The 23659-nt window shown below is 52.7% G+C and overlaps 1 protein-coding gene across 1 annotated transcript; it reads right to left on the bottom strand.

The window, feature by feature from the left end:
* Positions 1 to 10567: 10567 nt before the first annotated feature.
* On the bottom strand, positions 10568 to 23315 carry LOC116794495 (LON peptidase N-terminal domain and RING finger protein 1-like). The gene is made up of 12 exons (XM_032703186.1): positions 22873 to 23315; positions 19199 to 19317; positions 18641 to 18763; positions 18288 to 18419; positions 17434 to 17569; positions 16583 to 16676; positions 14872 to 14986; positions 14071 to 14192; positions 13515 to 13673; positions 12192 to 12354; positions 11960 to 12106; positions 10568 to 10868 (listed from the first exon to the last, which is right to left on the bottom strand). The coding sequence occupies exons 1-12, from the start codon at positions 23225 to 23227 to the stop codon at positions 10671 to 10673; spliced, it is 1863 nt and encodes a 620-aa protein (XP_032559077.1). The 5' UTR covers positions 23228 to 23315; the 3' UTR covers positions 10568 to 10670.
* Positions 23316 to 23659: the final 344 nt, after the last annotated feature.

The raw sequence follows: 23659 nt of genomic DNA, 5'->3' as shown, positions 1-23659 counted from the left end.
GTTTTCACTGAGCCCTCACGAGGATTTCCTGATTCTCCAGACCCAGACCATCTCTTCTCACAGAAATCCATCCCTGTGCCAGATGTCCTGAATGAAACAGAGCTGCTGAGTAAGGAGGAGACCTGTCGTTACAGCTTAATTGCCTTGAAGCTTGTTTTGAGGAACCATAGGCAGTAATCTCCCTTCTAATAAAATAGCCAAGAATAGCCGTGTCTGGGCAGCTCTTGCTATTTGATTAATCTCATCTCGGCTCCGGCTTCCTTCTCCCAAAGCTTCTTCTACAAAGCCCTGACTCGCCTCATTCCACTGAGTCATCCACAGCACAGATCCCTCCACTCTCAGGCTGTTTCTTCGGGCTCATTATATTTTTCAAATCTAGGCTGGTTCTTTTCCTTCCCCTCTGTCCAGCCAAGTTTATGTTGGGATCTGCTTTACAAAGCCAGATTTTACACTGGCTACCAGGAATCCCAGTAACAGCCTCCAAAGGGGATCTTGGTGTTCCACACATCCCGTGCCATGCTGGCCATGCCACAGCTTTGGGCATTGGCAGAAGAGGAACTCCATTGCAGCAGTCAGTGGGAGGAACACATCTCTCTCATCTGCCCTGTCATTCCCTCCCTGACTCCAAGCTTTTGGGGACTCTGGCATTTTCAAACACATTACATCTCCCCAAACTGCCTCACTTCCACTCTCTGCAGGCAATGACCAATTGGTCATTGCTTTTTTTGTTTTAAGGAGTTTATCCCATCCCAGACCAGCTTAGGTGAGCTCGCTATAATAATAGCAGTACATAATGGAGAAATATTGAGTATTAAATAATCACATCTTTATTTATTTATTTCTTGGTACAGCAGTGCACCTCTGGGCTCCCTTATCTTTTTGGGAGCACCTGGAACTGTGAAAGATTTAAACTTGCAAATCCAAACCTTAAACAGGATAAATAGTTTTGCTTCAAACACTCCAGAATGGTAATACAAAAAAAAAAAAAAAGAAGAAGAAAAATCATGCTCTATATTTGGTCCTTGGATTTGTTGGGTGTGCAGGAGAGGAAGGTTTGGGAAGTTTATGGATTTGTACAAGAGCTGAAAAGCTTCTGCCTGCTTAGCAGCCTTCATTGCCTATCTGTCCTTGCTGAACAGTCCTGCTGCATGTGGACACTGGGCATGGATTTCCCCCAGTTCTACTCAATGCCTTTAAAAGTTGCCTTTTAGGCATTTCTTTTTGCATCTCAGAATAAAACTTGCCTTCCTCCCACTGCAGTTATTTGTGGGAGCTTTATAAAGTGCCCAGGAAGGAGAATCACTCCCCTCTTCGGTCCTGGACCCTTCAAAATTCTCAAAAAATGATTGACTCATCTTCCTAGAAAAACAATAGTGATGTCAGCGTGTCTGAGTGATGCCAGCAGTGGTCACGGAGACAGCCGGGTAACTAAGCCCTGAAGGATCCCCGCGGGACTCTGTTCCAAAGGCGCCTGCAAGGGGCAGGGCGGGGAGCTGTGCCCTGCCAGCGGCGCCGGAGGTGACTGTCAGCGGAGGATGCTCCGCCAGCGCAGATTTCCATCCCGCCACTAAAGTGCTCTGACAGCCCACACCAGCTGAAGCCGGGTGTTTGCACTAACCTAACACACTGCCCGCATCCCTCGCCGTGGAATTTTGCTCCAGCTGCACGGCCCGTGGCATTTGTGCGCTGCAGAACGTGCAGCGGGGGGCACTGGCAAAGGGGCTGTGACTTTGAGGCACTGCCTGGTCAGAGGGCCGAGGACAACTTAAGCCGTTTCTCAGAGGCAGACACAAAGGGGGACAGCCCAAACCCCATCTCTCTGATATAAATAAGTTTTCCAACCCATTGGGAGCACGACAGAACGACTTACCACTGCCTGGGGCCATCCACCCCAGGATGTTGTAACCCCTCTGTCTGAGCTGGGATCTAGGAACCGAGAAAGGGATTTTCCCAGCATTTGGGGTATGTCATGCCTGACATACTTCAACTTCAACTTTTGACCAGGATCTTGCAAGCTATTTGTGGTTGTAAAAAGGATTTGTGCCACACAGTCCATCTTTTAGCTGTTTGCAGCAAAGCAGGGCACTGCAAGTAAGAAAAAGAGCCCCAGCAGCAATTCCCTGACCCAGGAATAAAATTTGATGAGGAGGTGGCTCCATTCAGTCCTGGTCACTTTTTCCATTTACACCACACTCCCCAAAGTCCATGGTGGTTTGTTGTGAACAGTGAGTAAAGCTGCACAGAGGACATAGATCAGGTGAACTTGTAAGAAAATCCTGGTTTTTAAGGTATCTTCTGGAGTTCAAGAACAGGTAAACGCATGTCAGATCCATTTCCCAGCTTTTCTTTGGGAAGAAATACAAGGATCCATGTGCTTTCTGCAGGCTCAAAAGACAAGGAGCCAGAGAGAGCTTCCAAACAAGTCGTATTTATTGTCTTTCCAGTCTTGACTTTTACAGCACTCCCCAGTTTGAGCTCCCTGTTTTTCAGAGTTTGGGGCTAGCTGGCAGGTTTTCAGTTTCCATCAGTGGAGAAAACAGGATGGATATCTCTGAGAGTGCCCAGAAGAGCCAGGGGAAGTCTGAAGGAGGGAGTGAGACAGTGGCAGTTTGCAGAGAGGAGAATGAAGAGGGACAGCTGCACCACAATACAGCCCTACTGCTGCTCTTCAGTAATCACCCAACTGAGCTGGTTTTCCCCCCTCTCTCTTTTTTCACTATTAAGATTTATGGGAAGGAAGGTGCCCAGCTGCATCTGAGTGCAATAAACCTCTTGTGGCTGGTAAGAACCTATGAGCTATTCTTCCCGCTTGTTAGCAGCCAGGAAGATGGAAGGAAGTGGGAGGAATCCAGAGGGTGAAGTTTTCTAATGCCTCACTCTTCACTGCCGAACCCAGAGCTATTTATGGTGCAATTATCACCGCAGACAGACTCCTTTATCATCCAGCCAATATTCTGGGTAGAAATCCTATTGCAGCTCAGCCACTCCATACATCATCTGGGCGCAGGCAATGGCCAGGTGAAGAGGTTCTCTTGCAGAGAACATATCTGCCAGACACTGCCAGTCCTTGGCATCCCTGCTCACCCTCTATTTATGACCAGGGAGGAGGACGTGTCCTTTTGCCCTCCCAAAGTGCCCAGCAGAGTGGGAGCAGGCAAGGACAGTGTAGGGCTGCTCTGCACAACAATGCCAACAGGGCCTTCCCACGGGAATCTGCTCCTGTTGAGGCATGAGAGATGGTTTTTATTAGTAACACAAACAGCAACAAGTCTGCTGGACTGAGGATGGCTCAGGGCAGCAGTGGAGGGAGAGGGGTTACAGGGAAGTGATAGGAGGTGAGTTTTGAATCCCCTGTGGTTTCATAAACGAGCCACAAGACAGGAGAGCTCTGGGGCACCCTCCTCACCTCCTGACTGCCCCATTGCCTGGGTCAGTGCTTCAAGCATCATCCCCAAGGAATCACCATGGGTGGGCAGCCCATTTAGCTTTTCTTTTTTCTCTTCTCAAAATTCCTTTTACTCTAGGGAGGAAACTGTACTGTTCTCCTTAGTCTGTACTGGAATCCCTCCTGAAGTTTGACTGCTCTTCTCCATGGGGCTAGAGGGTCTCTGAGCAAACTCCCACTCAGCCCACTTATGTGGCTGGTTTGGGACAAGACCAGAGAGGACTGGCCCACAGACAACACCAGTGAAGCAAGGTTTCCTATAAAATACCTATCCTGAAAAAGACTGTGGTGTAGACTCTGGTGTCTAATAAGGGTTGAGCATCCCCTTCCCCTCCCCATTGGCAGATGCCTTTCTTTTCTCTCTTTCTCTGCCCATATTCACAGACCTTGCCAGGACCTCGATATATCTGGAAGTCTCTTCCACTGTGTCAAACGTGGGTGGTACTGGGCAGCTGCCAGTGGGAACGAGCAGGAACACACGCAAGGCTGCTGAGTCACGTAGCCTAATTTTCCTGGAGAATTGGACTAAACTCCCACCCACGTCACAGTTTCCACTGCCGGGGCAGAGCTGAGCCCTGGTCTCTGCTCCATCATCTCCCCTTTATCTCTCATTGTACAGAGCTGGGCTGCATTTATTGAGGGATGAGCCTCAATACTTGCAAGGAGTGAAATTCTTGAGGTGCAGGAGATAAAATAACCATCACTCACAGCGCCTGTTTACCTTCTAATTGTCACTGACTCCTGCCTTTTCACGTTCCTGGTGCTTGAAAAGGGAAGAATAGATCTAGGCAATGTAATTTTATACACCAAACACACTGGCTTAATTGCAATCCCCATAAGCCAGACACACAAAACTCTAAACAAATTCGATTAATTTATTTCAATTTGCACAAGTCTCCCTCTCAGACTGTAATTAATGGAGGGAAACAATTAAGGTAAACACAGCCCAGCTGAGAGAGCTGTCCTTGCTAAAAGTCACATTTTATTTTAATAATGCTGTATTTAGATAAGTTCCATGCTTTTAACAAGTTTCCCATTTCCTCAATGTTTAATCAGTCCAGTAAATATTTTGCCTGGGCTCAAAGGGTTTTGTGAAATCAGAAATCAGCAGGGAGAGCAGGAGGCAGGGAGAGACCAAATCACCACTGGGCACTCAGGATGAATGTGGCAGTGGGCAGAGACTCAGGCAAGGGGCCAGTATATATACATATATATATATGGTCCTATATAACCTCCCTCTCTCCACACACCGGGATGCTCCCAGGGAGCATTGATGATAGGTTGCTTTGCCAAGGTTTGCTTTGGTTAGGTGGTGAAGAACTCACCAAGCAGGCAGAGCCCATCTCTCCCATTATCTGCAATAAACACTTGTCCCTTACAATCCTACACACTGGACAGCAGCTGATTGCTGTTCACTCAGAGTTTGACAGTCTCCAAGAGACCTGTTAGCACCAGCACTGGCTCTGTGACACTCTGCCACCCACGGACACAGTGCCACCTGGACCCTGCCGTGGAAAGGGCTGGATGAAAGAGTGTTGGGGGAAATCCTGCACCCCCACCACGTGCTCAGCCTCAGATGTGTCGCTGTTGTGGGACTGGAGACACCGAGGGGGTTAATTCCTCCTCCAGGTGCTCCCTGGGGAGCTGAAAGGTGGCCCTGAATCAGGCAGTGTGGGAGGGCTGGGGAGCAGCCCCTTGCTGCTGCCCCAAATCCAGGGCTCCCTAGACGCAGGTGTCACGCTGCTGATGTGATGTGGCTAAATGGGTTTGGAAAAGCTTTTGGAATAAGCCTGTCAATGTACATCTGTTTGCTAATGGTGTGAATGACCCATGGTCACGCTAAGGCGGCTCCACCTGATGCATCATCCCAGATATTCTGCTTGGATCCGGGCTTGGCTTTGCACAGTTCCCATGTGCAGCACAGCCAGTGACACGTCAGTGCAGCAGCTCCAAAATGCCACTGCACAGGAGGCCCAGGCACTTGTCCAGCTGCCATTTGATCTCTGCTCTCCGTCACCTTCAGCACACGCCCGTGATCACCCTGCTCTGCTCCGTGCAGGACAGGGCACAGGCAGCCTGGCCAGAGGAAGTGACAGCACCATCGTGTGATCCCAAACACCACCATGGTGTGATTCTTCAGGTTGTCCGGTGCAGGGGCAGGAGATGGACTCGATGTACCTTGTGGGTCCCTTCCAGCTCAGGATATTCTACGTTTCAACGATTCTGTGGTTTGCCCAGGTGAATAGGCAGGTCCCAATCCAACTGCTACAGCAGTGACTTTGAGTCACTTTTTTCATCACTTGTCATTTTTCCAGCTTTGAATACATCCCGTGGGCTGGTTTCTTGAAAGAGACGGCACATCTGTCTTCATTGCTTTCCTTTTCTTTCTTTTTTTTTTTTTTGAAAAAGCAGGAACAATACAACCCCTCCTTCGTTGCACCAACTGGTATTGCTAAAGGGTGGAAAAAATTAGGTGCTGGTTTTCTGCTTTTTCTTCCCACCTTTATTAGCTTTAACATGTACTGTGCTTCTCTTCCAGCACAAGCATACCTTACTAGAGAAAAAGATCTGAGCTCAAACAATCTAGTGTTGATTTTCCGCTCTCTCAAGTACCGGCTGGTCTAATTAGTTTGGAAATGCACCATTTGTTAAAGAAAGATGAGACACAGCCTGACACCTGCTGTATTAATTACTTGCCTCTTTAGCTAATTGTTTGCCCACACTATTAGGTGAGGGAAGTTGTCACCCGTCTCCATTGGAAGGTGCCAAATAGGAAGGGAGGAAATGGTGCTGTTGGGGAAGAGGTCAGGTTTGGGGATGGTGGAATTGGGGCCAGTGCTAGTGCTGATTTCTGATTTACACCTCCCCAGGGATGTAAAAATCAGGTGCAGGAGACATCCCAGCATCCACAGAGTGGAGGCTGGAGGGATGGGAAGAGGATCCATTTGGAGAGTGGACTCCTGACTACCATGGACCTTGCTGGGTGACCCTGGGCAGCACACTGGCTCTTCCCACCCCAGTCCCTGTCTGTAAAATCCAGAGAAGATTGTTACATAAAGGTCAGAAATCATTGCTAGTTGTTGTGGGGATGCACAGGGGAGGAATGCAAAGCATGGAGGCACCTCCTGTGCTGCAGGTCTGGGTGGCTCATCTCCCCTTGGGGAGTGCCACTGAGGAGCCTACAGAGAGACAGACCCATCTCCTCATGGCTCTGGCTGCTGATTTGGGCCTGAAGCTGTTGCCTGCACTGCCACCAAGCCTGGGGCAGAGAGGTTGGAGGTGTCTGTCACTGCCAGCCCAAGCCATGCTGAGCAGGACCAGATGCAGCCTCTCTGCAGGCTCATGGCAGAGGATGAGGTGAAGCAGGAGCCCTTGTCCTCTGTGTCCTCACAGACAGAGTGAAACTGTAGAAGCCTGGGACCTAAAGCTGTCCAAAATGGATCTTGAAGACTAGAGCTCCTCAAGGGGGAGAGTGGGGAGAGTGGGGTGGTTTGGTGGGAGCTACTGATGATCCCAACATCCACCTCGCAGTCCCACCTGATGGTGAGGACTTTGGGGTTCCCTCACTCCAGTAGACATTTGTGGCAGGGTTGGGTGACAGCATGGAAGTTGTCCGGTCTTTCCGAACTGGTCCCAACTACTGAGTGAAACAACTGGTTATCCCAGTGGGGCTGAGAGATTCCTGTCTGCCTTCAAAAGGCACTGTGGGACAGTTCTGTCCCAACTGTGTGCTGGGACAAGGGGTTGCTTCACCTCCCACCTCTGAGCTGAGGCCATGCCCAGCAGGATGGTTGGAAGAGGATGGGGAGCAGGACACCCCACAACTGCCTCAGTCCCCTGCCCCAGTCCCAGGATGGCAGACTGGCTGGAGTGGGGAGAGGATCCCCCAGCACAGACCTTGCACACCTGGGGAACTGAGGGTGGATCACAGTGACATCCTGCACCGGTGCCCAGCTTCACTTCTGTGCTGATGGAGAGGTCGGGGCAGCCCAGCCGAGGCCAGAGCTGAGAGCAGGGCTGATTTTGGGGCTGGGGTGAGAGAAGCATAGCCAAGGCTCTGGAAGCAGCTGATGCTGCACAGCTCTTCCACTGCGCCTTCCTCCTCGCCCGCACTCAGCCTCCTCCTGACATCTAGTGGGAGCAGGGTAACACGGCAAAGGGACCCGGAGCCAGCTCCAGGCTCCCGGACACACAGGCTGCCAGAGCCACCACAGATCACAGCTGGGCTTCACCAGGGCACAGCTGCTTCTGTAGAGGGGAGGAATTCAAGGTAAAGAAATTGCTGGGGAGGAATTCAAGGTAAAATTCCTCATGGAGGCAGTTATTAATGGGCTGCTAGGGACCCTACTCTGAGGAATGGGAGCTTTTTAGGGTTATCCGCCATCTCAGACCACTTGAGCCCTCTCCCTCTCTGCTGCTGCTCTTCCAGGTTCCCAGGGTGCACAGCAGAGCTGGGCAGAGTTCCCTTCTTAGCCTTGGTTTTGGATGGTACCTTTGGGAAGCAGAGGGAAGAGGCAAGTGGGGAGCAAGAGACAGATGAGAGCTGTCCCAGCAGGACATTCCCTCTCCATCCAGGACCACCCTCTCATTTTAGAGCCTGTGCATATCTCCCTGGATCATCTCTCATTCCTAATGCCAGCTGCCAAAAGCAAGCCTGCTCCCAGCTCCAAGCCCTCTACCCACGGTTGTAGAGGCAGGACAGGGGCAGATGCTCTCCATAGCATTTGGGGGCCAGCCTCCAGAGTTGTCCCACACTGGTCAGCATCTCTACCAGACTGGTCTCCCAGTTCCCATCCTTCCCCAAAGCCTTCAGCTGCACAGACAGGCAGGAGCTTGTCTGTCCTGTCTTGTTTTCACATATTTTCTGCATGCAAAACCGCATTATTTTTTCCCTTGTTGCCACCTACCCTTGCTTCACCGTGTTCCATGTCCACCTTGCTGTCTGCATGCCAGGAGGTCACCTTTCCACGTGTCCCCAAATCTCCTGGTAATGCCCACGTATCTTTATCAATGAGCAGCTAAATGTTAAACACCAGCAACAAAACAACAATGACAAAAAAAGGTCTTTATTTCAATGACCAGAAAGAAAATTTAATCCCAAGAGCGAAGATACTAATACAAACCACAAAGCACTCCAAGCAAACTGGAGTGATTTGCAGGAATCCCTTCCCAGAGCAGCCAGGTGGACGTGTCTCTGGTCCCTGGCTCTTCCCCAGCGTGGACATGGTGCAGAGCCACACTTCTCCCTGCATCCCCCCATGCCACCCCCTTGCTGGAGGGACCCACAGGGAGCACTCACACCTGGGGAACAGGCAACTCGAGGGGTAGGTGAGGGGCTCAGAGTGGGGGTGTCACTGGGTGAGCTCCCATTGACCCTGCAGAAAAGAAAGGCACTTCTAAAACTTCAGTGTCATCCTGCTACCTGCACACATCTGCCCTGGGACTGTGAGGCATCCCTTCATCACCTACCCCTGCCCATCCCAATCTGACATCCCAGGGATATGGCCCTTTGGGGTAGTCATGGTGCTCCACACACAGCAGCAAAGAGGGGCAGAACACATTTCAAAGGCACAGGAACAAATGCAGCTCTGATTTGTCCTCAGCTGCCCTGTTCTCACTGTGGTTCCTGGGGAGCAAGCCCTCAGATCCCCCTGACTGTTGCTCCAGGGAGGCACTTTGATGGAGAGGAGGGACAGAGACTTCTCACTCCTGGAGAGAGCAGGAGAGGGAAAGGAGGTGGTCCTGGGCAGGGACTTCTCCGAGGCTATGCCCATAGCTGGGCCCAGTTATGCCCAAAGTCTCCCACCCCAGGCTCAGCACAGCAACACACACAGTAAGAATCACACCAGCCCCAGCCTGATTTTCTTTCCCATACACACATCCAACATTCCTCTGAGGGGGTTGTGGAGCCTTTGAGAAAAGCAGGGATAAAATTCTAGAAGCAATGATAATCCAACAACTAAGTAGATGTTACTCCTAAATCAAACCCGAAGCCACTGAAAATTATGGATGGTAGACAAAAATCCCAAAGTCAGGTCTGTCCAGATGGATAGTCTTTTCCCTGTGTTTAGAGACAAGAAGCAGCCAAGCACTTGATCCCTTGACAAGGGGCTCATAGTCTCAATCACCAATCCTATCCCCTCCCTGCCCCTCCAGAGATTTGGCTCTCTTTGACTTCACTCTGTGCTTTTTGGGGGATCCTGAACTATTCTGGGTCCCAAGTGCAAGGGTCTAGCCTCAGCTTAGATCCTGATTCTCTCCCGAGGGGGCAGAAAGTTCACAAGAAACACTGAATAGGGGAAAATTGCACTAGTCAAGGAGCAGAAAGTCTCAAAAAGACACTCTCAAACTTAACTCCCTCAGCTCCTTCCAGCCCCCAGGTCCGATCCTGTAACCTGAACCCAGCCAGGCTTGGAACAGCAGCCTTTAGATAGAGGAAAAGCACCAATGCTGTCCTATTCCCCCCTCCCATGGCACTTCACAACACTGGAGCCAGCAGTCAGGGAAATGGCTGGCAGTCTCCCAGGGAAAGGGGTTGGGGAGCTCAGCACAGCAAACACAGCACAGCACCAGGAAGAGTGGTGGGAAGGGGATGCCCGGACCTGGGCACATTCGAAGAGAGGCATCAACTCATCATGTGGCCATGGAGGTGGTTAGGAGCGGGACCATGAGTTTCAGATTCTTTAATTTAACCTTTCTTCTTTTCAAATAGGAATTAGGTCAAAGTTGGAAGCAGAGGCAGATCTGTCAGCTCCCAAGGCTGTGGGAAGCTGTTGGTACTTCCCTGCCTCCCTAGTGCCACCTTTTCCAAGCGTCTAAACCTGCTGCACGAAGCAGGACCATCTACCAAAACCCCTATGTTGCCCTTCAAAGTGAAAGAGCCAAAAACTGAAGCCATCCTGGCACTCAGTCCTCTCCCCTAAGGAGAATCCTCCTTAGTGAAGAAGCTGCTCAGCAAGCGATTTCGGCTCTGGAGTCACAACCCAGCTCTCCATCCCGGTATCCCCCTTGGCAGTGGCACCAGGCACCTCAGAGAGGTGGCATGGACGGCATAGTGTCACTGCCAGCGCAGCCCCGGCCCCGTCGAGCTGGGCAGAGGGTGCCCAGCTCATCACCGAGGTCACTTCAGGAGGAGGAGGGGGGGGCTGTCAAACCACACACAAACCCATGAAGCGACACAGAGAACCCCCCGGGGCAGGGGGCGGGTGCGGGGCCGGGTGCGGGGTCAGACACGGCCACGGGGGCCGCGCTCGGGCAGCAGGGGCCGGGCGGGCAGCTGCTGCAGGAGGGCGGCCAGGATGCGCTGCAGCTGCGTGAGGCGGGCGCGCAGGGACGTGCAGGAGAAGAGGTTCAGCTGGTAGGACGGGTCGAGGGGCAGGATGGAGATGAGCCACCAGCACCACGTCGGGCCATCCGCCGAAGCCTGGTGGGGAGAGACAGGGAGAGACCCCCACGTCAGGAGCTGCAAGGTAAAGGCATGGATGGGATCCCATCGCTGATGGAAAATGGTTGCTCTTGTTGGGACAGCTTTGGCTAAGGTACTCCTCTGAACGGCCCTTTTGTCTGTCCAAGCTCAAGACTGCTGGACAAACTAACTTAATTTCCAGACAAGCATTCCCCAGGGAGTCTCCAGACACAGATGTAACCGCTAAAAAGTCTGTATTATAGAGACAATGAAATATCTTGTGCATTTCCTTGTTTAGGGCAATGCTTTTTGTTAACATGGGCCAGATCCTGCATAATCCATGTTTATGGGGCACTGGCCTCACAGAGGTGAGGTGCAGGCCAAGCAAGCATAGTCACTGGGCACTGCTTTTGTAAACTGGCTCTTTTAAAATCCAAGCCGAAGTAAGAGGGAAAAGCTCAATTCAGCTGAAGGGGGGGGAGTGAGTCTTTTGTAACTCCTGAGCTCATCATTAATGTGACTGGTGGCCAGGACAGCCCTAGCCTGGTACAAGCCAGAAAGAGCGTATTTGTAACAGTCTATATGGAAACACTTTCTTGAAGGACTGAAAATTAAGTTTTGGGATTCTTTTTCCTACAGAACCTGAATTTGTCACAGTAACGTAATAAGCAAACAGGATCCTGTCCTCTTAGCTCCTTGCCTCTGGCCAGCTACAGCTGTCTCAAAGGATCACAATGAGAAAGGAGACTGCAGACTTGCTGAGCTGAGGGGTTCATTTCCTTGCCCATTTCTATTTTTTCCAAAGTGTTTTCACATCCAGAAAGTTCAGTTTCTTAGTTCTCATTTATCAAAAGACTCTGGGAAAGATTTTAAAACTCGGTGCTCAGTTTCCATAAAGTAACATTGAACAGTTTTACGAGACAAGTCCTGCCACCCCTCTGAATGAGAGATGCTGTAACAGGTAACAGGGTAGAAAAACTGCATTTCTTTTGTCCATCTTGGGGGGAAGCCAAGTAAGGAAGCAGGGTGGTTAGTGCAGGAACAGCACTGCTTCAGAGGCTCTCTTGGTACCCTCCCTGTTTAGAGAACCCCCTCCCTCTGGGCATTACCTGGATGTCCTCTTCCTTCTCCGGCAGTGGCCCATGCTGCATCACAATGTGCCTGGAGGTCAGGTCTCCGTGCTCACAGAACCGCTGAGCCAGGCGGTAGGTGCTCTCGTGCAGGCACTGCAGCTCCTGCAGCTCCTCCCCGGCCACCTGCATGGAGGGACGAGGGACACAGGCGTCCACAGGGAGGTTCTGTCCCACTGCAGCCCGGGATTTTGCCCGGCCCTGCCCTCACCTTCCTGTCCTCCAGGTACTCGATGTCGGCGGTGTGGTAGCCGTCCCTGTGCCCGCGGCTCAGCACCCGGAACCGCCGACGGCCGATGGTGTCCACCAGGGACCTCCCGTCTGCCAGCAGCTCGATCTGCTGGATCTCCAGCATGCAGCCATAGTCAGCAAAACTGGGGGGAGACAGGGAGAGAAAAAAGGGCCTGAGCTGGGACACCAGTGACAAGACCTGCTTGTCCTGAAGGTACCACCTCCAAAGGAGGAAAAGGCCCAAGTCTTGGAGAGGGGTAAATTCAGAGATTCACTCAAATCTGTTCACACAATCACAGAATGGGTAAGGTTGGAAGGGACCACAGTGGGTCATCTGGTCCAATCTCCCTGCTCAAACAGGGTCATCCCAGAGCACATGGCACAGAATTGCATCCAGACAGTTCTGAAATATCCCCAGGGAGGGAGACTCCACACCCTCTCTGAGCATTCTGTGCCAGTGCATGGTCACCTGTACAGCACAGAAATTCTTCCTCATGTTCAGGTGGAACTTCCTGTGCATTTGTTTCTGCCTGTTGCCCCCTGTCCTATTGCTTGGCACCACTGAACTGTTGAGTTACCACTGGCAGGGAACAGGGAGCACACTGCCTGTACTCCCTTGGATTTGCCATATATCAAAATTACTCAGGTCCTCACATTGCCCTGATGTCCACTGGTTCTGATGACACCACCCCTTTCAGTGACATCTTCCCAAAGCCCAGAAAATGTTATCTATCTCATTTCAGTTGAACAGGAGTGGAGCACGGGGAGGATGTGTCATGTAAATACAGGTATTTTACAGAATATTTGGGTTAGATGCCTGGAGACCGAGCCCATCCGAGCTTTGGAGATGCCACCAGGAACATAGGGATGGTCAGCCTGCACCAAACGAAGGTCCATTTAACCCAATGCCCTCTCAGAGGCTTGTTAAGAGCAAAGCATGAGAAATATGGCAATTTTCAAGTGCTCACTAAGAGGATCTGGAGGTCACAGTCAGCAAACAGCTCAGAGATGTCCTGAGCCAGAAGCTGTTCCAAGAACGTTGTATTTAACGGCCATCACTGGCTCTGCACAGCTCCAGTGCTGGCCTCATTCCTTGCCTGGCTGGTGGTGATGCTGGGAGGCAGCGAGATCCCATTTCACTCTGCTGTGTGGGGAACACAGCACCTTCCTGCTGCTTTTATCCGCGAGGTGCCACGGGATAGGAAATATCATCGAACTACGTGGAATTTTAGATATTTGGGGCTGGGGCAGAGAGGGGCAAGTCAGCTGGGGCAGAGGGAAGCTGCCTTGCCCGGGAGCTCACCTTTTCCCATTCTCATATATGCACATGCCAAACCTCCTGGTGCCGGTCTCCTGGCACCGCCGGATCATGAGGCGGTAGCGAGGCTCGAAGACATGCAGAGGGCAGGCGATGCCTGGGAAGGACATGGTGCATACGAAGATGGGGATGTTCTTGGTCAGGCTGAGGGACAGGAGGAGAAACCACTGTGACACCTCCCCAAGCAATTCCCATCCCAATGCATCAGCTGCTTTCCCAAACTAGATGTGTCCTTTACCCTAAGAAGTGATGGTCTGGCACAGAGCAACACTAAAGCTTCCACTTGGTTCCCCAGGAGCCCAAAGACAGATTCTGGCCACAAAACAGCTCTTTGCAAAGATGGTCATCACCCCCAGGTGCCCCACGGGGCACATCCACGCTCAAGCAGCACTGCTGTGATGTGGTCCTGGATGTGAGACCAGGATGTTCTGCTCTTGCCTGAGCAGAACCAAGCCAGAGTAATGGTATGGGGTGTGGACAGCCCCTTCAGAGCCCCTCCCAGCCTTCACATACACACACATTGGAGCAGGTCCCTGCTTACTTGGAGAGCTCTGCCATCTCAGCCCGGTGCAGCTCCTGGCGCTCGGCCAGCTGTGCAGGGAAGGTGGCCAGCATGATGTCCTGCAGCAGCACAGTGGGGCTATACCTTCCAGCCTTCAGGTACTAAAAGAAATTAGATCCAGAAATAGGTTGGAGAAGAGCAGGGAGGAAGCCCTGAGGCCCTGCTGGGCTCTGAAACACACTCACTTTTATTGTAGCTGAGCGTAATTTTAGACCGGAGAAAGTCAGGGATAAAAACCTATCAGGGGATGTTGAGCCATCTAACAGGATGGGATGTCAGCTCCACCGAGATCTCTGGACACAGCATAGAGCCAGGGCCCGTCCCACACAGCGTCCTGTATCTGACAGTGATGCAGTCCTTGTATGACAACCTAATTTCCCTGATGGTCTCATCCGAATCCCTTTTCATTAAAGATTAAATCAAATCTCCAGGCTAGAAGGTTTTCCATCCATTTCCATTTTTTAAAAGTAATTAGCATTTGCCTCTCTCTCTCTCTCTCTCTCTCCCTCTCTCTCTCTCTCCCTCTCTCTCCCACTCTCTCCCTCAGCCCTGTTTACAATCTCACTAAATCACTGTGGCATCTTGTGGAAATGAATCTCTTGGTCTTAATTATCAACTGTCTGGTCATTCCCCTGTGAGTGGAGCTGACACTGCTGTGCCAGGGAGCTGCTAATGTAGCAGCATTGCACCTTCCCACCCCCGTCCTGGGCATGCTGCCAGCAGCCAGAGCTGGTTCCCTGCTCTCCTGTGGGCTCCATCCCGTGGGACACATTCCCTCACCTCTCTCAGGCTCTGTTTGCAGAGGGGGCAGTTGGGCCGGTGGTCCAGGCAGCGTTCGAGGCACTCCTTGCAGAAGGTGTGACCACATGGTGTTGTCACTGGCTCAAAGAACAACCTGCAAAGGATGATCAAAGTCAAAGGATTGGAGAGAGCAACAAAGGGAAAGGAGTACAGGTAAATCCAGCTGGGTGCACTCAAAGCTGTCGTTCCCCAGGCCTGGCTCAGCACCCTGCTTTGGACACACTGGCCCAGCTCAGCCCCATGGTGAAGGGGTCCCACAAAGCACTCAGTGATTGCAGAGGCCCAGGTAGAGTAGATCAAGGTGGGCAGACCTGTGGGCACAGCTTTTGGCTATCCCCAGCCTTGTATCTGCTTCTTCCTTGAACCATCTTACTGTGAGCAAGAGACTTTGCTTCCAGTAGGAATAACACATTTCCCATGTCTCCTCCTACCATTTCAAGGTAGATTTGCTCCCTGCACCAGACTTTTGCACTGAAGACAGTGATGCTGTGGGGATGCAACACCATGGAAAGTGATCTCACACTGTGCCTTCCAACTCCTGGCACCCCATGGCTCTGCAACTCACTTTCAGTAAAGCTGCACTGGCTGAGCTTTGCTCATAACTTCTCTTAATTAAATGTAAAGGTTTCTTACTGGCTTAGTCCTTTAATTAGAAGTCTGGCCTCAGACTGTTGGACTTGCACAATGATGTAACATGAGAACTGTCCCAGGCCTGAGCACTGTTCCTCATCTCTCCATGGAGTCCCAGCAGACCCCATCAGTACACACACGGCACCCCTTGGTTCTGGTAGGGCTATGGTTCCCCAGACACCCACAGTGGTCTGTAGTCCAAACAACAGCGACAGGAAAGCACCTCCTTCTCCTCTGCTCCAGGAGCAGAGCCAGCAACAAGCACTTGGGTTGCTCACAGGCAGCTCCACAATCAGAAATGAATGAAGGTGTCAGGAAAGCTCTGTTCAGCACAGAGCCCTGACTCCTCCTCAACACTGTTCCTGCTCTCAGAAGAGACCTAAATTCACCTAATTCAGATCAGATCTCTCACACCCCTCCCATGTCATTCCCTCATGCCATGTCCAGACCTGGAAAAAGCTGTCATGCAGAAGACCTTGACCTACTTGCATGTCTGGCAGTGGAACACCAAGCCCTCTGCCAGTACCCACTTGCACAACTGCTCCTGGGACACACCAGGAATAACAGCCTGGTTTCAGCATGCCCTGTGGCAAGTACAACACCCAGCCCTTTCCCAGCCCTAGCCAGCACACAGACACAGGCTCTACCCTGTCCCCTTTTCCACCTCCAGCAGGCATAGAGCTTGGACATGCTTCCCCTCTGGGTTTGCAATATCCCCATCATGTATAATATTTTCCTGTCCCAGCCTGCAGGTACAAAGGGCCACCACTGCTTTTGGTCTTTGACCCTGCTGAACATTCCCACCTCCACACCTGCTTCCCAAGGGATACAGACCTAATGATGCTGCACCCTGAGACGGGGTAATCTGAGCTCCTCCAGCCTGGCAGAGCATGGCATGCCCTGCCTTCCCCTCTTATCTTTTATCTCCACTGAAACCTATGTCTCAGCAGTACTTGGGACTGAGTTTCCTATTAAGATGTGAAGAAAGATGCACACCAGCATAGAAAACCCAGCAGGTGCTAATTCTTCATCCTAAAAGCTCTCCTGACAGAGAACTCACCGTATGCAGAGGGAGCACTCCAAGTCAGATATGCTCAGCAGCTCCCCAAGGCACAGCTGGGGACACTTTGCTGCTGCTGTTTCCTCTCCATTATCTAATGGCAAAAGAGAAGGAAAGAGAAGACAACCCCCATTTCAATATAGAAAAGCAATGTTTGTTTTCTAATCTTCTTCTGAGGCATAACTGTCACACAGAGTGCTCTGAAAGTGTCAAAGAAAACAAAACCATTAAGAAATGCAACATAAACTCCTCTATTAACCCATCCACGTTCACCCATAGCTGGTACATCAGTGGGTCCCATGGTACTTGTTAGAGGAAGGTGGTATCTCCTCCCTTTGCAGGCAGGGAAACTGAGACACTGGGAGGTGAAGTGGCCTAAGAAGCTCCAGGATGGAAGCCTCTGGAGACGTGCCACGAGTCACCATCACTGCTTTATGTGAACCCAGGTACGTGGCAGTCACCTGGCTGGGTGCTGATGGCAAGTTAATGCCAATAGAGGTGCTGCTTCCCCAGCTCATGACATGCCATGTCCCTCACAGGGAATTTAATCTAAATTTCCACCAAAAAAAGCCTCTCCCTGATATGGAACAAGGGATGTCTGGTTTTAGTCACCATCTAGAGCCAAGCTAGAGCCAAAAGTTTGGTATAAGTTCACCAGCTCAACACAAGAAGATTGGATGGATCCTCCCCACAGGCATGAGAAGCAGTGAAAGTGCTGGCCAGAGCTGCCCCACGGGACATCTGCTCACTGAGCTGGAGCGCAGTGAAAACACCAAGTTTTTGGTGCCAAAATGGATTTTAAACAAGCATTTTGCATGTGACAACATTCTGGTACCTTTGATAACACTCACCTACCAACTCCTGGCTCTGACTCTCTGCTGAAATCTCCAGTTCTTGCCGTTGTCCCAGCTGGGAAAGGCTGTCTGTCCCCTGGCTGTGCTCAAACACAGCATCCCCTCTGCCATCTGCCAGCTCTCCTTCCTGATCCTAGGCACAGCAAAGATGAAATGCAGCCCAAACCCTCTTGTACCTTTGAATGTATAGCCCCATCTGTCTCACCAAGCCCAATGGCACTGGGAGGCTTTTCAGTGTGTTGCTGTACATTAATATCTTGCATCTGCAGAACAGCAGGAGAGTGTGGCCTTCACACATTCCTGCTCATCACATGGTTAAAACCTGGGTTCACTATGTCTAGACCTACTACCTGCTATTTGGTGTGTCTGAGCCCAGTTTCTTTAATTTTCCTCCTCTCTCCGAACCTGCTAAATTTGTCTATAAAAGGCAAAGAGTAAAATATGAGATTTCCCTAACAGCTGCTAATGACCTGAACTATTCTCCGATGTGGTCTTTAGATGAAAAAAAATTAAAACTCACTTTTTTTCTTTTTATTTTTTTCTCAATGTAGTGTGACTTGGGTGTTTTAAATACAACAGGAGTCTAAAATATTACCAGAAGTATTGTAGAATAAAACTGGGAGAGGAATTGAGACAGAGCTTGCTCTGTTTCCTCAGTCCCCACAGCATCAGCTCTGATGGTATCTGCTCTCCCACCCTCCACTACCTGCAGATTCTCTCCCCAGTGCACAACCATATGCACAGCCTTCCCTTATCATACCTTCCTTTCCCATCACTGGAAAACCCAAAATTGGGATGCCCCAGAAGGACATTAAGTTTCATCACAGACTCAGATCACTGCAGACTCTTACCTGAGCTTGTGTGAAAGATGATGGGAGCACAGGGCTCCCTCCATTGACCTGGGAACCAGCTGAGCTCAGGAGAGCATCACCCTGGTGTGCAGCAGCTGTGAGAGGCTGAGGAGCATTGTCTTGCATGAGGATCTGCAAGGAGAAAGCAGAGGTCAGGGGATGCTAGGAGGCAGGGAGGTAGGAGGACTGCCAGGCTCCCTCTTTCCCCAAAGCAGCTTCCTGCTTGCCGCAGGGTATGTTTGGGTTACTTGTTTCAGTGCTGGCCAAGCACTCAGCTGAGCCCTTCAGAGCACAAGGACATCTCCCCATGTGATGTGAGGGCACTGGAACCCACCATGGTACATCCCACACACCTTCTCCATCTCTCTCCGAGCAGGATGGAAATGGGGACTGAGTGTCAGGCAATGTTCCCACACCAGCAGGGCTTCAGCTCTCTGTCCCATCTCCAGAAGCACCTTCCCTTTCCTGAAGAAGGCCTGCAGAGCAGAAAAACCTGCAGTGACTATGAGACAGTGACCAGCTGAGTATGTGTCCCTTCAGTTCCCACGTGAGCCCCAAGGGAATCTCCCTCCAGCCTCCTGCCTGCTCCCATCCCAAGCCAAAGCATCTGGACATGACCCTGCTCCCATGCTCAGACCTGTCTAAAAAAACGAAAGACTCTCCAAAATGCAGCAGTTGCAAAAGCCAGGCTGACAGAGAGCTGGAATCAAGGACAGACATGGTGACAGACCTCTCCCATGAGAGCAACTCAGCCCTTGCTGCCTGGATTGGCAACCTAATGGGTCTGTCAAGTATATTTCTGAGCAGAATGAATCCAATGGCTAGGAGAATTCAGGAAAGATGGAAATTGGTCCCACACAGTAAGATCTGACTCCAAGTTTAGTCAGCTGATGGGTCTCTCCTCCACTCACCTCATGCTCTCCAGGCTCTGCCCTGCACACAGTGTCCAGGTCCTCCAGTGCCTGTGGATATTGCCCCAGTGCCAAACATGCCTCTGCCCGGCACAGCCGCAGGGAGCTGGAGTCTGGGGCTGGAAGGAGAAATGTTGTCACTTGTGATGAGTCCGTGGGGGGGCAGCAGGGCTGGATAAGGCTGGGGAGACACCCCCAAAGTGGGACAGTCCCTGCACTGCTGCCTCACACCGAGCAGAGCCAGGTCCTGCAGTGCTCTTCATCAGGAGTCACTGGCCTCATAAGTCTCTGCAAGGAACTTATTTCCCCTAAATATCTAGTTTTAAACTGTTTGAGGCTCTTCACTTTGTTTTTTCCCCCATCTTCCCCAAGCAGCCTCAGCGAAGAAGTCCCATCCCCACTATGCTGGGATCTGGGCTTTTATCCATCTTTTTGGGATCCAGCAAAAAGGTTCTACCATACACGTCTTCCCTCCTGTAGCCACAGGAGGCTCTGCAATGTGCTTCACCCAGCAGAGCCACAATAACATGTTACCAAACAAGACTGCAGCTATGGATACCTGAATTCCCAAACCACTAGGGAGCCTCCTGGGCCTACCTGGCTGCCACTGCTCTCTCCCAGGGCAGAGGAGAAGCTGGGGGGGGGTGCAAGAATCTGCCTCCACTACATGACCTGGGGTTTCCAAGTATCACAGTGCTGGGTGCCCCACATGCTCCAGCCTGCTCCTAAGTAACTGGCAGTGAAATCCTCTTCTTTCCTGCCTTGGAAAACCCCATAAAGACCTTCCTTCCTATTAGCAGTGCCAGCAGGAGAAACGGGTTGGTGGATGTCAGGGAGAATGAGCAAGCAGCACCCCAAAAGCCCACAGTCATGGAGTATGGAGTAACCAGGTGTGGTAATGTTTGTGGGTTTAAACTGCAGAGATTTCCAGACCCACCCCATTATATCCCAGCTCATGGAGGTGACCTACATCCACTGCTCTGCTGGCTTTCCAGCTCAGGGAATGGGTCTGTGCATCCAGCCCTGCATCCCCCCAGCTCTGAGCCTCAGGCTACAGCTGCTGAGGGTTGGGGCTGGGGACCTGCTGGGAGCAGCCCTTCTGGGGAGGCCACCAGTGTCATGCAGGTCCCCTCATTGGCTCCCAGTTCCCCATGGGATGATGGTAGGTCCAGCACAGGTAGCATTTGTGATGGCCCTGCAGGATGCTGGCACTGAAGACAACCTTGTATCACAAATCAGGCACCATTTGCAGGCACTGCTGCTGCATTTACTGTGGCAAAGTGGTGTGGGCAACTCTGCCTTGCATCTCTCAGGTTCAAGCTGGGTCCATGAGCCTGGCTGGCAGCCGATCGGTGATCATCAGGAGACACCGTTGATGATGCCACCTCCTGTGCTTCCAAACCTGGCAGCATTTCCTCCTGGCCTGGTTCAAACACAGTGCTGACACAGCTCTGCCAGCAAACTGCAGGTCAGGACTAGCAGCTCTGTGACAGCCAGGCACAGGAAATATCTGCCCACTTCCCTGCTCACCTCTGCTGCCCTGTGCCCAGGCACCCACCACTTCTTATCACAGAGCAGAGGTAGCTCTGCCATGGCTATTTCCTCCTTGTCCCCCGTGCCCAGCATGGAGCACAGCCAGACTTTGCTCCTGGTTCCACCTTAACCCAGAGAGCAGCAGAGAGCCCAGGCACAGCCACTCCTGCACTAAGGCTGCCCTGGCCACACTGAGCTGTGCAGCAGAACAAAACCTGATCCCTCAGAGCTTGTTTTCATTTAAGATATTAGCTGAGACCTTAGGGCTCAAGTCAGTGGGAACTTTCTGCTCAGTACCCCGTCCCACAAGTAAGCATCCAGAGACAAAACATCCCAGCCACTAACAACAGACAGGGATGAAGAAATGGGTACAAAGTCTAGAGGCTTATTTTCCATGTGGGCAAACCCATTCGAACACTTGCACAGCAGTAAAGTAACTGATTTGGCAAAAAATCCTCAGATGTGTAAAACGGGGCAAGGAATTCTGCATTTCTCTTCTGCTGCAGCTATTTTTGATCTATGATATCATTAGACACCAGGGCCATAAGCCAGCTGGCAGCTGGACAGACTCACCAGCCTCCATGCTCCAGGCATGTCAGAGGGCCTCCTGTGTTACGTGTTACAGTGCATTTTTCTGTTGTTCACTTAGAAAGAATGAAGATTAAAAGTTGACAGCTTATTTTCACCCAAGCAAAGCGAGCTGGTCTGTAGGCTGGGCTGAGCAGGGCACTGCAAACTGGCCCATCATGCAACACTGAACCACAAAAAAAAAACATTCCCATGGGTCAAACATTTATCAGGGGTTCTGTTTGAAAGGGAAAAGGAGCCCATAAGAAGTTGTGCAGCTGAACGCTGTCTGCAGGAGCTGGAAAACACATCCCGAAAGCACCACCCACGTGGCTGAGCCTGGCAGCACCAGCAAGCACAGGTTCACTGGAGCTGAGGCTGTGACTGCAATTTCCTTATTGCCCTAAGCCAGACTTTCCTGTCCTTCGGGGAACAGAACGTGCGGGGGAAAGCCAGGACAGAGGTTGCAGTATTTCCTCTTTATACCGACAAAGGCTTTTTAAAAAGATATTGGTACACCCCGGGCAGGCAAAAGCCTGGCAATAAGGCAAGCAGTACCAGAGAGCTGTGCACGTGCCTTTGTGCTGAAGGACGGGTGCGCAGGGAGAGACGGATGCCTCTGGAGGTTGCATAAAAGGACCTGCTTTCTGCTGCCAACACCAGGATCGACCGGTCGGCTCAGCCCTTCGTCTCCAACCCTGAACCTCTGGCACTTGTCTCGCAGCAGGCGATGAATAAGAGCCTGAGCTGCGGGAGGAGAGCTGACTGCTGTCATAGAAACGCCGCGGAGAAAGGAAGTTCTGCCTCCGTTGCTCCAACCCCCTGCTCCAGAAGCATTGTATAACCCCTTTTATTTAAGTATTACTTTCCAAGAAATCCACTTACAGCCACAGATCACCCCCCCCTCACCCTGGGCCCTATCCTGGCCCTGCAGGCAAATGTCTCGCCAGAGCCGGTTGCCAAAGGGGGCCAGGATGGGGGGCTGACCTGCACCATGGGGCTGGCACAGGAGCTCGGCCAAGGCTGTGTCCTCGCCAGGCTCTGGGGCAAGGACGTGTCCATCTCGGACTGGAAAAGTCCCAACCACTTTACATAATGCCCTACACTCCGAGGCAGAGCTCTTCCTCTGACCCTGAAATATTGCCGGGAGGCAAGACGTGAGTATCTGCTGCTCTTTCCCCTCCAGAAGCACGTGGCCGATGGGACACAGGCAGTGAGCCCCGACCACAGCCCTGGTAGCGGGATGAGCAGCGGGGCTTGCCTGGCAGCCCACCGCTCCCATCACCTCGGGACACGCACGGAAAAGGAAGAAATGCCCAGCAGCTGCACTCCCCTCCCATCCCCATCCCCACCAGCCCTGCCTTACAACACTTCCACCTTCCCAGGTCTTCCAGCTCTGGACTGTGCAGGCTCGGAGTGCCATGAGGTGCTGGGACACAGTGGCCTACATTGGTATCCACCTGCTCGAACAGCCCAGCCCGTGCATCCCCGTCTCTGCTGCTGTTGGCCCCACGCACCCCACACCCGCACCCCACCATCCGCACTCCCAGCCCCTGAGCCCGGATGGTCCTTACCCAGCTCGACCCCTCTCTGCGCCATCCTCAGCGCCTCCCGCGCGTCCCCGCGGGCCAGGCGGTCCCGGGCGCGCTCCGCCAGCCCGGCCAGGAGCCGCTCCCGCTCCACGCACCGCTCCAGGAGCCCGCACAGCACCACGCTGCTCCTCGCCGCCCCGACGCCCCGCAGCTCCAGCCGCTCCTGGCACAGCGGGCAGCGGGACAGCCCGGCCCCGCCGAGGCACGGCTTGCAGAAGGAGTGACCGCAGGACACGGTCACCGGCTCCCAGAGGAGCAGGAGGCAGGAGGGGCAGCGCAGCAGGTCCAGCCCCGCGCCCCCGGCGCCGAGGGGCTGCGGGCTGGGGGGGCCGCTCATGGCAGCGGCCGCAGCCGAGCAGGGCGAGCTGCCCTTAGGGCCGGCGGTGCCCGCACGCTCCGGCCGCCGCCGGGGCCCCGCGCATTGCCCCGCTCCGCTCCGCCCCGCCCCGCCCAGCTCAGCCCATCCTCCGCGGGGCTCCCGGAGCGGGCCGGAGCGGACCGGGCGGCCGGAGGGACCCCCGGGCGGCCCGGCGGGGGAGCTGCCCGGGCGCCATTGGCCGCCGCCGCCCCGCCCTGGCCGCGTTTCGTAACGGAGCCCGCGGTACCGGGGTCGAGGGGCGGCCCCGGGCGGGGCCGTGTGCTCGTGTGCCCGTGCCCACCCCCCGGGCCGGGTCAGGGCGGTGTTGGGGGCTCCGGAGCAGCCGCGGTGAGGGGTACAAGCCGGGAGCTGGAGCTGAATGAAGCCTTGTGGAGGGCGGTGGAGAGCTCT

The sequence above is a fragment of the Chiroxiphia lanceolata genome, chromosome 15 (genome assembly GCF_009829145.1).
Source record: "Chiroxiphia lanceolata isolate bChiLan1 chromosome 15, bChiLan1.pri, whole genome shotgun sequence".
In the NCBI taxonomy this organism is placed as follows: domain Eukaryota; kingdom Metazoa; phylum Chordata; class Aves; order Passeriformes; family Pipridae; genus Chiroxiphia; species Chiroxiphia lanceolata.
This window is presented reverse-complemented; position numbering and strand designations above follow the sequence as displayed.

Bases quoted from the DNA above. Each gene is read 5' to 3' on its own strand.
- LOC116794495 (XM_032703186.1), bottom strand. From the start codon at position 23,227: ATGAGCGGCCCCCCCAGCCCGCAGCCCCTCGGCGCCGGGGGCGCGGGG. The intron at 13,674-14,070 runs GTAAGCAGGGAC...CCTGTCCCTCAG, and splicing joins GAGATGGCAGAGCTCTCCAA to CCTGACCAAGAACATCCCCA. The intron at 12,355-13,514 runs GTGAGCTCCCGG...GTCTCCCCCCAG, and splicing joins ATATATGAGAATGGGAAAAG to TTTTGCTGACTATGGCTGCA.